The sequence below is a fragment of the Macaca fascicularis genome, chromosome 14 (genome assembly GCF_037993035.2).
Source record: "Macaca fascicularis isolate 582-1 chromosome 14, T2T-MFA8v1.1".
NCBI classification, from domain to species: Eukaryota; Metazoa; Chordata; class Mammalia; order Primates; family Cercopithecidae; genus Macaca; species Macaca fascicularis.
Window position 1 is genome coordinate 69,575,105 of NC_088388.1, and position 15,623 is coordinate 69,590,727.

The window sequence follows — 15,623 nt, forward strand, 5'->3', positions numbered from 1 at the left end:
GCAAAGAATGAAATCATGTCTTTTGCAGCAACATGGATGGAACTAGAGGCCATTATCCTAAGCAAATTAACTTAAAGCAGGAACAGAAAACCAAATACCTCATGTTCTCATTTATAAGTGGAAGCTAAACATTGTGTACACATGGACACAAAGAAGGGAACAACAGACACTGGGGCCTACTTGAGCATGGAGGTTGGATTGAGGGTGAGGATAAAAAACTACTTATTGAGTACTATACTTATCAACTAGGTGATAAAATAATCCGTACACCAAACCCCTGTGACACAAAATTTACCCTGTAACAAATTGGCAGAGGTACTCCTTGAATCTAAAATAAAAGTTGGAAGGAAAAATTTAAAAAAAAGAAAAAGAATTTGAAGCCAGAAATTCCAATGTACAATGTCAGCCTGATCTCCAAAATAATAACATTTTGAATATTTCCTGTATACCTGGACTCCCTAAAAAAGAAAATGGTACTTCTGATTTTGTAGGCTGATAGATGAAAAATTATGACCTTTGTGACTGTGATCATTGCCATCTATCATATACACATCGATGTAAACCTGATAACCTTGGTAATTTTATCCACTTAAATGTATGTTGCATTTTGTATTTTGTTCAAGTCTGACAGCTTTGTACTCTTTGCAAACAAATCTTTCTTTGCATTCTTATATGTTTGCCTTTCTCAAGTCTTCCTTAGTGTTTAGATTAAAATCATTAGATTAAAAAATCTGGATTCTGTATTGAAACAGAGGAAGCTCTGTGTAGGCCTTCACTGTTCAGATTGAGTGAAGAGAGCCTTCCAGCCTAACAAAGTTTTAGAACTGACTATGGCATGGTCTTCTTTGGGATTCCTTTCACCTATTTGGATAATCAGTCCGTCAGAGGTGAGGGGTCTCAGAACCACAGCTACCTTAGTAAATACTGATACACTAATGGATGCTCAACATCCTCATTAACCCCACACTCCTTATATATACATACTCATATGTATACACACTATACACACTATGTGCAACCTCACACTGTCAGGTATATAACTAGGCATGTGCCTTCACAAAATGTGTGTATTCAGTAACCTGGAACTCATAGCATGATGGTAGCACACTAATGATACATACTTAAAGCAAATTATTATTCATACTTTGATATACACATATGCTTATTCACACAAATACTCACACTTATATGCAAATTCAGTACCTTATACATGTGTTTATTAACATATCTCTCAGATACACACATCGACTTACATGACATATCAACACAGTTTCATATTGTACAAAATATCCCCTGAATTATAAATACACATACTCTGACTACAAAAAAAAATACATACACACCGATAAAATCACATTCATGTAATCTCAACAACACACTTTTTTGCACAAGCATTCAAATCCCTTGCCTTCCCACTTCTGTATACAGAGGAGAGAGGAAAGGGATGGGTTAATGCTTCCAGCTCTAGTCTCCAGTCTCAGAGGAAGCCAGTGTGCATATGAGGCACTGGAGCTCAGGGGAGTGAGAAACCTACTACTTAAAGGTCGGAAACGTCCAGACATAGCCCTTTAAATATGCCTTGATCTGAAGTCTCTGCCAAAGGCTGAATTTCAGAACTCCTTCTGGCCTTGCCATACTTGGTTAAAGACAGAGTAGAGGTCAGGGTGAGTGATTACCTGTACCTCAGGCACCTCTGCCCATCACAGAAAGCATTAGGAGTCATAGAGCTCCAAGAAGCAGGAAGGCCAATGCAATGGCCTAACTCACTGGGAGCTTCAGGTTCAAAAATCCAAGACCACTGATCTTCATTCTAAGAATGGGAGAAGACTCAGTGCTCCCACTCTGTCCTCCAGGGAGACCCGAGAAAGGTAGGAATACTGCCTCCACACACAACATTTCCATAAAAGAGGTGGCTCTGAACCCCACACTGCTTCAGCATTATTGCTCTATGCCTTATTTTCAGATAGCTCAAAGTGAAAAAACAGCTCCCTAGAAGGTATTCCTTAGCAAAATCTCAGTTGATTTTATCCTCTATTCCCTCACTGGCTTGAGCAACACAGCTGACTGATGAACTTAACTATTCTCACAAAATGGGTGAGACCATTGAAATCCAACAGAGTCAGCGGGTGTTATAGTTGGAATCAAACCCAGTCTGACAGGTGAAAATTGAGCTCCACTCAGTGTGATAATATAGTTCTTGTAACCGCATTTATATAGCAAAAGCCTACATGGAGGTTTTACAAATTAGATTTTATTTTGGGAAACAGAAAAATTAAATTTGAAGTTAAACGTGTTATGTCCCTAGTTACAGTGTTTGGAAATGACATTATTTCATTTCAACTTTTAGTATGTACTGTGTTCATAAGAATTCTAGCCTGTGAGGGGGGAAACAGATTTAATAGCAGTGTTGGGGAGGAAGAATTATGAGGTTCTTTCTTTTCCTTCCTTTTAGAAAATGCACATTCCATTTCTCAACACAGCAGCAAGCTGACAACCTGTGCTTCCTATGTTGAAAACCTCACATACTGGACAAAAATGGCTAAGTATTGATTAATTCCATGTCCATTCCACATGTCTTGAAGGATTAAGTCTGCCTGTGTTATGTTCATAAGTCTGTGAGAAAAGAAAGGTAAGGGAAGGCACTAGATTCCATAGGTCAGCAGAGGAAAATGGAGAGAAGAAAGGGAGGCACCTGTCAACAGTCCCCATCTCTCAATTCAGTCTTGGGTACCAGGGCATCCCTGCTCCTCCATTGTCCACCAAAAACAGAAAATCTGAGAGCAGAAAAGCAAAGCAAGCAGAATGGAATGAGGATGGCTGAGAGACATAACTTCATGGGGAAGCTCTGCCCTGTGAAAAGGCTACTGGGGAGTCTGAAGTGTGATGAATAGGAAGACAGAAACTGGTTTGTAAAGAGGCTATAGAAAACAGGTAGCTGAAACATGGCTGAGGAGAAACTCATCACTTCCTAAGGAGGGTGTAGAATAGGAGAGTTCTCCATTAAGGCTCATGGGCAGAACACATTAAAGATGTCCTCCCAGAGAAAGCAGCACACACCCAGAGATCCCAGGAGGTCAAGCTGGAGACTCTGCTAGAGGCTCCAACCCAATGAAGTAGTAGGAACCCTGGGTCCAAATTCAGATCTTCCTCTAATTCAGCATGCAGTTGTGCACACCCCCTTCATGTTTGCCTTTGTCATGATAGGACAGAAAATTCTGTTTTCCCCAACCTGGGCAGGAGTCTGAATTGTTATCTATCACAGGCAGCTTGGGTACAGCCAAGAGCACTGGCTGCAAAGTCATGCACCTGGATACTTACTTGCTGTGTGATCTTGGGCAGATCATGTAACTAGTCTGAACTCTGTTTTCTCATTGTTATAGGAGGATACAGAGGTTTTGTGTGAGTTAGAAACAATAAAATTTGGGCTGGGCATAGTGTCATATGTCTAATTCCAGCACTTTGGGAGGCCAAGGCTGGCTGATCACTCGAGCCCAAGAGTTTGAGACAAGCTTGGGTAACATAGTGAGACCCTGTCACTATTAAAAATACAAGAAATTTGCTGGGCATGGTGGCGTGCATCCATAGTTCCAGCTACCTGGAAAGCTGAGGTGGGAGGATCTCCTAAACCCAGAAGTTCAAGGCTAGAGTGAGCTGTTATCACACCATTGCACTCCAGCCTGGACAACAGAGTGAAAGCATGTCTCAAAAATAAAAGAAAAAGAATAAGCAAATAAACAAATTTTTTTATCATTTTTTAAATTATACTTTAAGTTCTAGGGTAAAAGGGCACCATGTGCAGGTTTGCTACATATGTATACATGTGCCATGTTGGTGTGCTGAACCCACCAACTCATCATTTACATTAGGTATTTATCCTAATGCTATGCCTCCCCCAACCCCCCAACCTGGACAGGCCCCAGTGTGTGATGTTCCCCACCCTGTATCCATGTGTTCTCGTTGTTCAACTCCCACCTATGAGTAAGAACATGTGGTGTTTGGTTTTCTGTCCTTGTGATAGTTTGCTCAGAATGATGGTTTCCAGCTTCATCCACGTGCCTGAAAAGGACATGAACTCATCCTTTTTTATGCCTGTATAGTATTCCATGGTGTATATGTGCCACATTTTCTTAATCCAGTCTATCATTGATGGACATTTCGGTTGGTTCCAAGTCTTTGCTCTTACGATGCTAGAGAGGATGTGGAGAAATAGGAATGCTTTTACACTGTTGGTGGGAGTGTAAATTAGTTCAACCACTGTGGAAGACAATGTGGCGATTCCGTAAGGATCTAGAACTAGAAATACCATTTGACCCAGCGATCCCATTACTGGGTATATACCCAAAGGTTTATAAATCATGCTACTCTAAAGACACATGCACAAGTATGTTTATTAAACAAAAATTTTTAAGTATATAGTGCTATGTCTCCAAAAATAACAATTACTTATTTATTTATTTTTAATTTTTTTAATTTTACTTTAAGTTCCAGGATACATAACAATTTATACACTTTGAGAAACTGTACGTTTGGCCAGCACCCCTTATATTGCCTTGTACAGCAATGAGGATGGTCTGAATATGCTTTTCAAGGTACCCCTGAACATCAGGGACTGTCCCCACGACAATTTGAGGGTGATATACAGGAGCAAGTGACAGAAAGACTTCGGCTCAAACAGAATATACAAAACAGCTTGGGACGTCTGGGACAGGCAAGGAGGGATAGGGATATAGGTGGACCCCGGATACAGGTGGTTTTGAAATTTTACCATGCTCTACATACAAGTATTTGTTTTGAGCAAACCTATATCTTATTCTCTGGCAGGATGGTCAAGATTTCAATTTAGATCTAGACTTATAAAGTCTGAGCCCTATTTCTCCCAGTCTGTTATAAATCTTGAGAAATTTGGACAAAGACAACCCTTTTGGGGATCTTGAAGAAATTCTTTTAAGGAATCTTTTTTTTTCTAGTGAATGAGACATGTGTTAGTTCCAAGAGGTGATGGGGATTTGAATGCATTACTTTTCTTGCCCAGGTGTTTCTCTTTTGAAGGCGGTAAGAACTGAAGCTTTCAAACAAAGCACAGACAACTGAGTTCAGTGAAAAAGTGTTGGGTAAGAACAAAGTGAGCTTTGTGCCATCGATTCTGAGATTGATAGTGATCACCAAAAAACTCAAAGGGTGGAATAAACTCAGGTAAGATGAACAGAGACAGACAGCATCCACTGCCACAGGGCAACCTCTACGGCCTCAAGGTAGAGTCAATAGGGCTCTATCTGGGTATCTAGAATATTGTTCATCAGTTAATGAGTCTGCTGCCTTTGAATAATGACATTTATGTGCTACTTTCTTCAGGAATATTTTATTAAACTCCTACTCTGCACCAAGCACAGAGATGCTAGAGATAGTGTAGGGTTCACGGCTGACTTCATGAAAAATTCATCTCCTAGGACAGAGGTTGGCAAACTATAGCCTGGAAACCAACACCTGCTTGCAACCCATTTTTGTAAACAAAGGTTTACTGGAACACACCACACTCACACATTTGTGTGTTGACTATGGTTACTTTCACACTACAATGGTTGAATTGATCTGCTGCAACAGATAGTATAGCCCACAATTTCTCAAATTTTATAATCTCACTTTTTAAAGAAAAAAGCTTGTTAACTTCTTGTCTAGGAGAAACCTACACTAAAGATAATAAATTAAAGTACAAATGTTCAATTGGTCAGTAGGTTAACTTCCCACCCAAGCCCTTGTGGTGACTGATCTAGATTCAAAGCTAACTTCAAAGTAGTACATAAATTGCCATAGGCTTGCAAACTCTACTGACTTGCTACTCTGAGAAGTTGGCCAAGTGGCTAACCAGAGGGATAAAAAGGACCTGTGGAAAAGTTTAAACTAATCAGCTTTTAGTTCTATAGAACTGAAGAGCAAGAATTACACATGCAACTAGTATGTTCTACCCCATTTTGAATGACATTAGTATGAAAAACAACAGAGTAACATGATGTTGTGTTGCAACGTATTATTTATTAAAACAGTTGAAATTATTCTAGTTTATAATCAAATCCAATCACTCTGGTATCCAATAGTCCCATCCAAAAGCCTTCTATATAATAATAACACTTGTTTTGATTGTTATCATCTGCAGAGAGTAGATTACCTTCCCAACGGAAACCATATTAACCAGCCCATGGTGCTGGTTTCAGGGAACAGCTCTTCTCATCCTGCGTCCTTCATCCTGCTTGGAATCCCAGGCCTAGAGAGTTTCCAGTTTTGGATTGCCTTTCCGTTCTGTGCCATGTATGCTGTGGCTGTTGTTGGAAATATCACTCTCCTCCGTGTAATCAGAATTGACCACACCCTGCATAAGCCCATGTACCTCTTTCTGGCCATGCTGGCTATCACTGACCTGGTCCTCTCCTCCTCCACCCAACCTAAGATGTTGGTCATATTCTGTTTCATGCTCATGAGATTGAGTACCATGCCTGCTTCATCCAGGTGTTCTTCATCCATGCCTTTTCTTTTATGGAGTCTGGGGTGCTCATGGCTATGGCCCTGGATCGCCATGTGGCCATCTGCTTCCCACTCCAACACTCTAGCCTCATAACCCCATCGGTCATGATTGAACTGGGGACTGTTGTGATGCTGAGAGGGCTGCTGTGGGTGAGCCTCTTCTGCTTCATGGTGTCTAGGATGCCCTTCTGCCAACACCAAGCCATTCCCCAGTCATACTGTGAGCACATGGCTGTGCTGAAGTTGGTGTGTGCTGATACAAGCATAAATTGTGGGTATAGACTCTTTGTGGCCTTCTCTGTGGCTGGCTTTGATATGACTGTCATAGGTATGTCATACATGATGATTTTGAGAGCTGTGCTTCAGTTGCCCTCAGGTGAAGCCCGCCTCAAAGCTTTTAGCACATGTGCCTCCCATATCTGTGTCATCTTGGCTTTTTATATCCCAGCCACCTCACCCACCGTTTTGGCCATCATGTGCCCCAAGTGGTACATATCCTGTTTGCTAATCTCTATCTACTGGTACCTCCCATGCTCAACCCCATTATTTACGGAGTTAGAACCAAACAGATCAGGGACAGAGTTACCCAAGAATGTTGTGGAAACGTCCCCTGAGCAAAGGGTCAGTGTATCCCCATCACTTACATTGCCCCACTAATGTGGTGACATTGATGAACATTTGACGGGCAATTCCTTATTATGACGAACTCAGCTCTGTAAATAACTGGCTCAGAGGTAGGCAACCCCCTAGAAGCAAGAGAAACAATTATCAGGGTACCTAGAAAAGAGACACCTGAGAGATGTGATGGCTAAGAACAACTTTGTTGACCATATTCATCATCACATGGAAACAATAAAAATAGTTTTACCTATTAAATCAGTGAATATTTTAAAAGAATGTCATCTCCCACAGATGATTAAGGCAAAAAAGTGTTTTTACACTATCAGTAGAAGTAGGTATACTTTGCTTAAAAGGAATTTAGAAATTTGCATCAAATAATTTAAAATTACATATATTTTCTTCATCTGAGAATCTGTTTATAAAAATAAAATGCATGTGTACAAAGACATGCATAAAATCATGCTTTATAAAAACAAAATTGAAAATTATTCAAATATTGTCCTATAAGATTACAGATGAAGCAATATTCATTGAATATCAGGTGCCATGTAACTATTTTATTTGGAAGGAGTACCTGAAAATTTGACAAATAGGCAAGATATAATTTTAAATAGAAAAGAAAAACTATTGCCCATAAGGCTTGATGCCAATTCTAAACTGGAATACATATATGTAAAGAAAGAAATTCAGGAAATATATCCAAATGATAATAAATAGCTGCTTGGAGTAGTGATACTTATGGCATTTTAATTATATTTTTATACTTCAGTGTATTTTTAATTTGAATTATGTTTTGATTGACACAAAATGATTTTACATATTTAAGTGATACAGTGTGATGTTCACCTAGTACTTATCACAAGATGACTTCAGAAGGTTCAGGTCCATTTTTATCTCATTTCTTCAAAATTGAATGCAAAACCATACCTCTCAGTCCCAAGGACTTCTTTTATTACCCTACGGAATTAAAATTGTAAAGGATATTGTCAGATAAGATAAATTTGTTATACAAATAGCAAATTGTCTTCCAGTCACTTTTTTAATAAAAAATAAAATACTTGTAACATTTTAAATTTTTATTCAAGTAATATATTGAGCAATTACTTTTCACCTAGCATTCTGCCAAAAGGTGGGGATAGAATAGGGAACAAAAGAAACTGACAAACAGAACATCTAATTTGCTGATTTCCACCCAAAATCGAAACAATTGAATACTTGCAATTCCAGCCTCAATATAGACATTAATTATTTAAGCTGTATTACTCTATCATGATTGTAAGTAAACTTAAATATTCTGAACCAATGAAAATAGATGACTAACTTCATTATGACATGAAAAATCCTTATGCCCAAAATATAAAGCATATAACTCAAATGTGCCTGTAGTTTATATGATTTGGACCTGTCTCCCCTCCAAATCTGTTGAAATGTGATTCCAAGTGTTGGAGGTGGGGCCTAGTGGGAGGGATTGGATCATGGGGACAGATGCTTCATGAATGGCTTAGCACTATCTCCTCGGTGATGAGTGAGCTCTTTCTCAGTTAGTTCATGTGAGATCTGGTTATTTAAAAGAGTCCTAGCTGGGCTCAGTGGTTCATGCCTGTAATCCCAGCACTTTGGGAGCTGAGGCGGGTGGATCACAAGGTCAAGAGATCAAGACCATCCTGGACAACATGGTGAAACCCAGTCTCAAATAAAAATACAAAAATTAGCTGGGCGTGGTGGTGCACGCCTGTAGTCCCAGCTACTTGGTAGGCTGAGGCAGGAGAATCACTTGAACCGGGGAGGCGCAGGTTGTGGTGAACCAAGATCATGTCATTGCATTCCAGCATGGGCAACAAAAGTGAAACTCCATCTCAAAAAAAAAGTCCGGGACCTCTCCTTCCCCCTTCTCTCTCTCATTCCCACTCCTGCCGTGTGATGTACCAGCTCCTCCTTTGTCTTCTGCCATGATTGCACACTTTCTGAGGCCTCGCCAAAAACAAGCTGGCACCATGCTTGTGCAACCTGCAAAACTATGACCTAATTAAACTTTTCTTTATAAATAACCCAGCCTCAGATATTTATTTACAGCAATGCAATGGACTAACAGAGGAAATTGGTACCAAGTATAGTGTGTTCCTGTAAAGATACCTGAAAATATGGAAGCAACTTTGGAACTGGGTAACGGGAGAGGTTGGAAGAGTTCAGAGAACTCAGAAGAAGACAGGAAGACAAGGGAAGTTTGGAACTTCTTAGACACTGGTTAAATAATTGTGACCAAAATGCTGATAGAAATATGGGCAGTGAAGTTCATATGAACTTGAAGTGAAGAAATGAACTAAGTCCACATGAACTTGAAGTGAACTGAAGAAATATGGACAGTAAAATCCAAGCTGATGAGTTCTCAGATGGAAATGAGGAAGCTATTGGGAACTGGAATTAAGGCCATTTGTGTTACACCCGAGAGTTCTCAGATGGAAATGAGGAAGCTATTGGGAACTGGAATTGAGGTCATTTGTGTTACACCAGAGCAAAGAGCATGGCTGCAATGCACGTTTGAACTTAAGAGGGATGACTTAGTGTATCTGGAAGAAAAAATTTCTAAGGAGCAAACCATGCAAGAGACGGCCTTGCTGCATCTTACAGGCTACAATCAGATATATATAGGAGCAAATAAATGACTTAAAGTAGGAACTTATATTTAAAAAGGAAGGAAAGCATAAACATTTGGAAAAGTCACAATCTGGCAATGTGATAGAAGAGGAAAGAGCATTTCCAGGAGAGGAATTCAAGTAAGCTCCGGAGAAATCACTTGCTAGAGAGATTAGTATGACTATAAAGAAGCCAAGTGCTAATATCCAAGCCAATGGGAAAAAAAGTCTTGAAGGCATTTCAGAGTATTTTGAGATAGTCCATCCCACCACAGGCCTAGAGGCCCAGGAAGAAAAAAATGGTTTTGGGGGCCAGGCCTAGGGATCACTGCCCTGTGCAGCCTTGGGACACTGCTCCCTGCATCCTGACTGCTCCAGCTACAGCCATGGCCCAAAAGGCCCTAGGTGCAGCTTGGGCTGCCACTCTAGAGTGTGCCAGCTGTAACCCTTGGCAGCTTCCATGTGGTATTAAGTCTGCAGGCACACAGAATGCAAGCATTAAGGAGGCTTGCAGGCTTCCCCCTAGATTTCAGGGGACGTATTGGAAAACCTGAGTGCCTAGGCAGAAGCCTGCTGCAGGGGAAGAACACTAACAGAGAGACTCTAGTAAGGCAGTGCTGAAGGCAAATGTGGTGTCAGAGTCTCCACACAGAGTCCCCACTGGGGCATTGACTAGTGAACCTGTGGGAAGGGGGCCACTACCCTCCAGATCCCAGAATAGTAGAGCCAACGGTAGCTTGCATCCTGAGCTTGGCAAAGTCACAGGTACTCAACTCCAATCCATGAGAGCAGTCACAGGGACTGCATCCTGCAAAGTTACAGGGGTGGAGCTTCCCAAGCTCCCAAGGAGCCCACTTGTTGCACCAGTATGCCCTAAATGAAGGATATGGAGTAAGGGGCAATTGTTTTGGAGCTTTAAGGTTTAATGTGTGCCTACTAGATTTCAGAATTGTGTGGGGCCTATTGCCCCTTTCTTTTGGACGATTTCTCCCTTTTGGATTGGGAATATTTAACCAATGTCTGTACCACCATTGTATCTTGGAAGTAAATAACTTGTTTTTATTTTACGGTTCAGAGGTGAAAGGAGATGAATCTCAGATGAGACTTAGGATTTTGGACTTGTTGCTGGAATGAGATAAGACTTTGGGGGACTATTGGTAAAGGTTGATTGTATTTTGCAATGTGAGAAGGACATAAAATTTGAAGTACTAGGGGCATAATGATGCATTTTGGATGTTTGTACCCTCCAAATCTCATGTTGAAATGTGATCCCCAACATTGGAGGTGGGGCCTGATGGGAGGTAATTAGATCATGAGAATGGATCCCTCATGTATGGCTTAGCACTATCTCCTTGGTGATGAGTGAGTTCTCCCTCAGTTAGTTCATGTGAGATCTTCTTGTTTAATAGAGCCTGAGACCTCCCCCTTCTCTCTCCTCCTCCCATTCTTACCATGTGATGTGCCAGCTCTCTCTTTGCTTCCACCATGATTGCAAGCATCCTGAGGCTTTTCTAGAAGCCTAGAAGATGCTGATGCCATGCTTGTACAGTCTGCAGCCTGAGCCAGTTAAGCCTCTTTTCTTTATAAATTACCCTCAGGTAATTTTCTTAAAGCCTCAGGTATTTTCTTAAAGCGAAACAATGGACTAACAAAATAATCATTTACAGAAGCTATCAAGTGAGCATGTTGAGTGAGGGACCCTATTTTCCATCTGTAGGTGGGCAGAGACCTCATGGTGCCTCTTTTCCCTCAAATAAGCAAATCTATAATCATAGTGACTAAGAAAGGCCAGACAAAACCATATTAAAGGCAGCTCCTGGTACATCAGCCTTTCGTGGTTTTCAAACATGACTTGGAGTCAAACTGTGATGTCAGACCTCCGTTTTAGAGTACCTTCCAAAAGGGGGAAGCTTCATCAGTATTTTCTACTCTGCACAGAGCCAAACATAATGTTATTATTTTTTCATACTCAAATCAATAAGCAATTTTTGATCAATAACTGTTTCTTCAGTGCAATGCTTAGTGCCTGGAATACAGAGCTAAAAATTCACATCTCTTCCTTAGAACCCATCTCTGTGCTCCTACAGTATTTGTTCCATTCTGTTCTCATCAGACTCACTCCCTCCTCTATGCTATAATGATCTGGTTGTGTTTTAGCTTCCATGCTTTACATACCATGAGAAAAAATGGTGCTTTAGTTACCTCAGATCTTAGCAAATCCTAGCATAGTGCAGGCATCAATAAGTATATGGAAAACAGTATGTTTCCATTCAATGGAAAGTATAGGCATGTCAGTAAAGACCTAAAATATAAACTTTCAGTACTTTGCACTTTGAGTATTGTGCATATTTATGCCATCTAGGTAGACCCATGGTCTAGACCTCCCCTGGAAGATGATAAAACCGAAAGCTGAAGGTAGGTGAGGTCCTGTAGTCTCACCTTGACATGAACAATTTTAAAGTTTAGTCTTGGGCTGCTAATCCTGAAGTCGCTGGTTTATCCTGCTGTGTCTTCTGAAGCCAGAGGAGGAAGGAAAGAAAGGTCCAAGTGATGTGCAAAGAGACTTGGCAGAGCTTGTCTCTTCCCTTCACCCCATCCCCAGCCCTGATGAAGCTGGACTGTCAGTCTTTGGTTTCCAGTTCTCAACATGTCTGTCTTAACTATGGGCCGTCATGAAGAGATTTGAAATTCTCTAGTTTTTGGAAGTCCTCCAGATGCCAGCCCTAATATTTTCCACAGGTCAATATGCGGAAAATGCATCACTGCATTTCAGTATGTGTAAGTCAATGTAATCATCCAATTCCACCTTGTAGATGAGGAAACAGAAACCAAATAACCTAAGTAGCACCTCCTGGTTTATTTCTGAGTCAGAAAGTATAATAGTGGCAGAGAAGGGAAAAAACAAGCAAACAAATGAGCAAAAATCAGAGCTCCTGGGTAGGAATTAATTCTGAGAAATCAGCTAGAAGTCTTTCAAAAGCTTGTAAATAAAGCAGAAGTATAATCCCAAGGAGAAGCTCACATTGTAATCCAAATTAATGATATCCCTGGAGTTGTGCAAAACTGTACCTAAGGGAAATATTTAAAAATAAATTTTATTTGGGCCAATTTCTGCTTCTTGAATGTGCCAGCTCCATTTGAAACCTCATGCTTTGGAAAGAGGATCAAGGCCTACAGGGAGGGGATAGGGAAAGGATACCTTCTCACTGTATATCCCCACTTTAATTGGTTTCCTGACTGAGTAGAAAGGGCTCAGCGGATGATTAAGCCAGATTTGCAGCAGGAGTTCTGTTGCCACCATAAACAGAGCAATCATACTGCTCGGTCTCTGCAGCAGGCAGGTGTAGCCAAGACATTAGGGAGGGAAAGTCCGTTCATGGAGCAGTAGATGTTGCTCCAGGAAAGGAACAGAGAAGCCTAACATGTGGTAACACAGGCTGTGGGCCAACTGGGATGTGGCTTGAGTTACCAACAGAACTTTATGAAGCAGGTTTTATTAAATACACAGGGGATGAGAATTCATTCATTCATTCTTTCATTTCTTTAGGAACTTCATTGAATGCTTCAATGAGTCTTCTGTCTTACTAACTCTCAACAGTCATGTTTTGTAATTGTTTCCCAACTGATTATGGTTTTTTGAGAGCTGCCACCAAATCACTCTTACTGCTGTATGCCCAGCACTTAGCAGCCTGGAATAGGGGAAGTGTTAAATATTACAAGTTTATTCATTATATGAATAAATATGTGAATGATGAATGCTGTGTTCTAAAGAGATCTCAGATAGGATTGTGAAAAGTAAGCAAGCCACTGTATTGGTTCTCTGGGAGCTCTCACTCTCACTGAACAGGTGAGTACAGGAGCCCGAAGTGCATTGTTGTTTATGAACTCATTGACAATGGCAATGCTTCCGGGAACAATTACAGAAGAAACTAGCCCTGAGGTCTTATCCTTTTCCCAAGGTTCCTAGACATTAGGCCTGAGGTTGCCTTAGGTGTAGCAAAGGAGGGGAAGCACTGCAGCAGCAGGAGACCTGGCATCTCCCAGGAGTCCCAGCTCAGGCCTTTCCTCAGTGTGTGACTGGAGAAATTTCCACCCTTCCCAGCCCAAGCAACTTTGTCTCTATTTCCTTTCTTCTCAGAGTAAAACAGTAATCACCTATCAGACCTGTCTACTTCCCAACACAGAGAAAGTATGTGTGTATTAAAAGTCTGTATATTTATGAATTCTTTCTTGGAAGGGGTACTTGATGGGAAAGATTTATTGATCAGTGTCCTCAAACATCCAGAATGCAGCTATGTTGGGCATGGTGAAGACAGAATCTAACCACAGAACTCAGTCCTTACAATGTAGTCAGGAAAGATAGACTTGGAAAAAAAAAAAAACAGAAATGCAATACATGTACTTCAAGTAATACACTGACTTCATGAACAGGATACAAATGAGAAGGCAATTCTATCTGAGGATCAGAAACAATATCCCTAAAGAGGTAATATTTATTCTGTATTGTAAATTGAGGAGTTTTAATTCAGTAGATTGATAAACATGGAAAGGAAATATAAAGCAGTGGAATCAGCATTGGCACAGACAATGAGCCATAAGAGAACTAGAAGAAACAGCCAACTTGTCTCTGAGACAAGCGATGCTGCAGAGCAACAGACAGGCTCTACTTTTCCCAGGAACTGTGGTTGTAGCTTACATGACATAGCCATCTCCCACCTGTGTTTTAACTAAGGAATTCTGGGCAAACTCAGAGTGGCAACTTGTCCTGTTGAAACTCTTAAGAAAAAATAATGGGCTCCAAAGGGGGAGAAAAAAAAAAAAACTCTGACACATAGTATTGGCCCCAGGTCAAGGAGGCAAAATCATGAAATCCATCTTTAGTATGCTATAAATAAATGAAAACAATATGAGAAGAATGTGGCTGACTGTTAGCTCGCTCTCTCTATCTCTCTCTCTCTCCCTCTTTCTTTCTCTCATTCTCTTTCCTTGCCCCCTTTGTCCTCTCCCATCATCTTCTTGATTTTTCCAATTTATTTTAATTTCATGTGCATAAAATAAAAGGTTTAGACCTGCCCACAGGCATAATAAAGTAATTTTTTTAGATGTAATTGACTTTTATGTGGAAACAAAGGACCAGCGTTCTTACGTTTAATGTTTAATGTAGTATTTAATGTGACTCATTTCCATTTGGACATTTAACCTTTGAAATGCTTATTCTTCATTCTATAAATTTGGGCTTATGATTGACAAACATTATTGAAACTGGATGTAGCCCGATTTTGTTACGTTTAATTTAGTAAAAAAAAAAAGTGTGTTGATTTACATATAAGTGGTTTCCTGTTCAGACAATTTTCTAATCACTTAGCCCTCGTAATTCCCAACTTTCTCTGAAATAATATGTGTTTATTACTTGGTTGGTCTCTTCAGAGAATAGGTTTCTCCCCCAAATGTTAGGGCAGCAGTCTCCTCTGATACCACCATTGGGGTCTAAAGCCCCCACAACACACAACACACAACACACACCTGCTTCTTGTGTCTTTCCAGGGTGGCAGATTTCCCAATTCTAGATCAGTTTCCTGTGCTTTATCAGCTATTGTTGTGGCTGCTGTAATTAATATTTTCCTTCTTTGATGTGACCTGCATTAACTACTTCTAGGAAGACATATTTCATTCTGATGCTTCTAACTTTCATGAGTGAGGTTGTCTTACACATAACCTAAGACATTATCCTTTTATTGGTTCTAAGCCCATAAATTCAACTTCTATAGCTGCCTCAACCATGGTAGGTCTGATTCATCCATACTGTCTCCCATGTTGGTTAGAGATGGTCATGATATGCTTCCATCTGGACAC

The 15,623-nt window shown here is 40.4% G+C and overlaps 2 protein-coding genes across 2 annotated transcripts in view; one reads left to right on the forward strand and one right to left on the reverse strand.

The window, feature by feature from the left end:
• MMP26 (matrix metallopeptidase 26) overlaps positions 1–15,623 on the reverse strand; it is a 370,667-nt gene that overhangs the window by 243,417 nt on the left and 111,627 nt on the right. The window lies entirely within an intron of this gene.
• On the forward strand, positions 6,194–7,130 carry LOC107127380 (olfactory receptor 52R1). Its single transcript, XM_015435389.4, is given in 3 exon segments — positions 6,194–6,455; positions 6,458–6,964; positions 6,967–7,130. Coding segments are annotated over 3 exon segments (933 nt in total).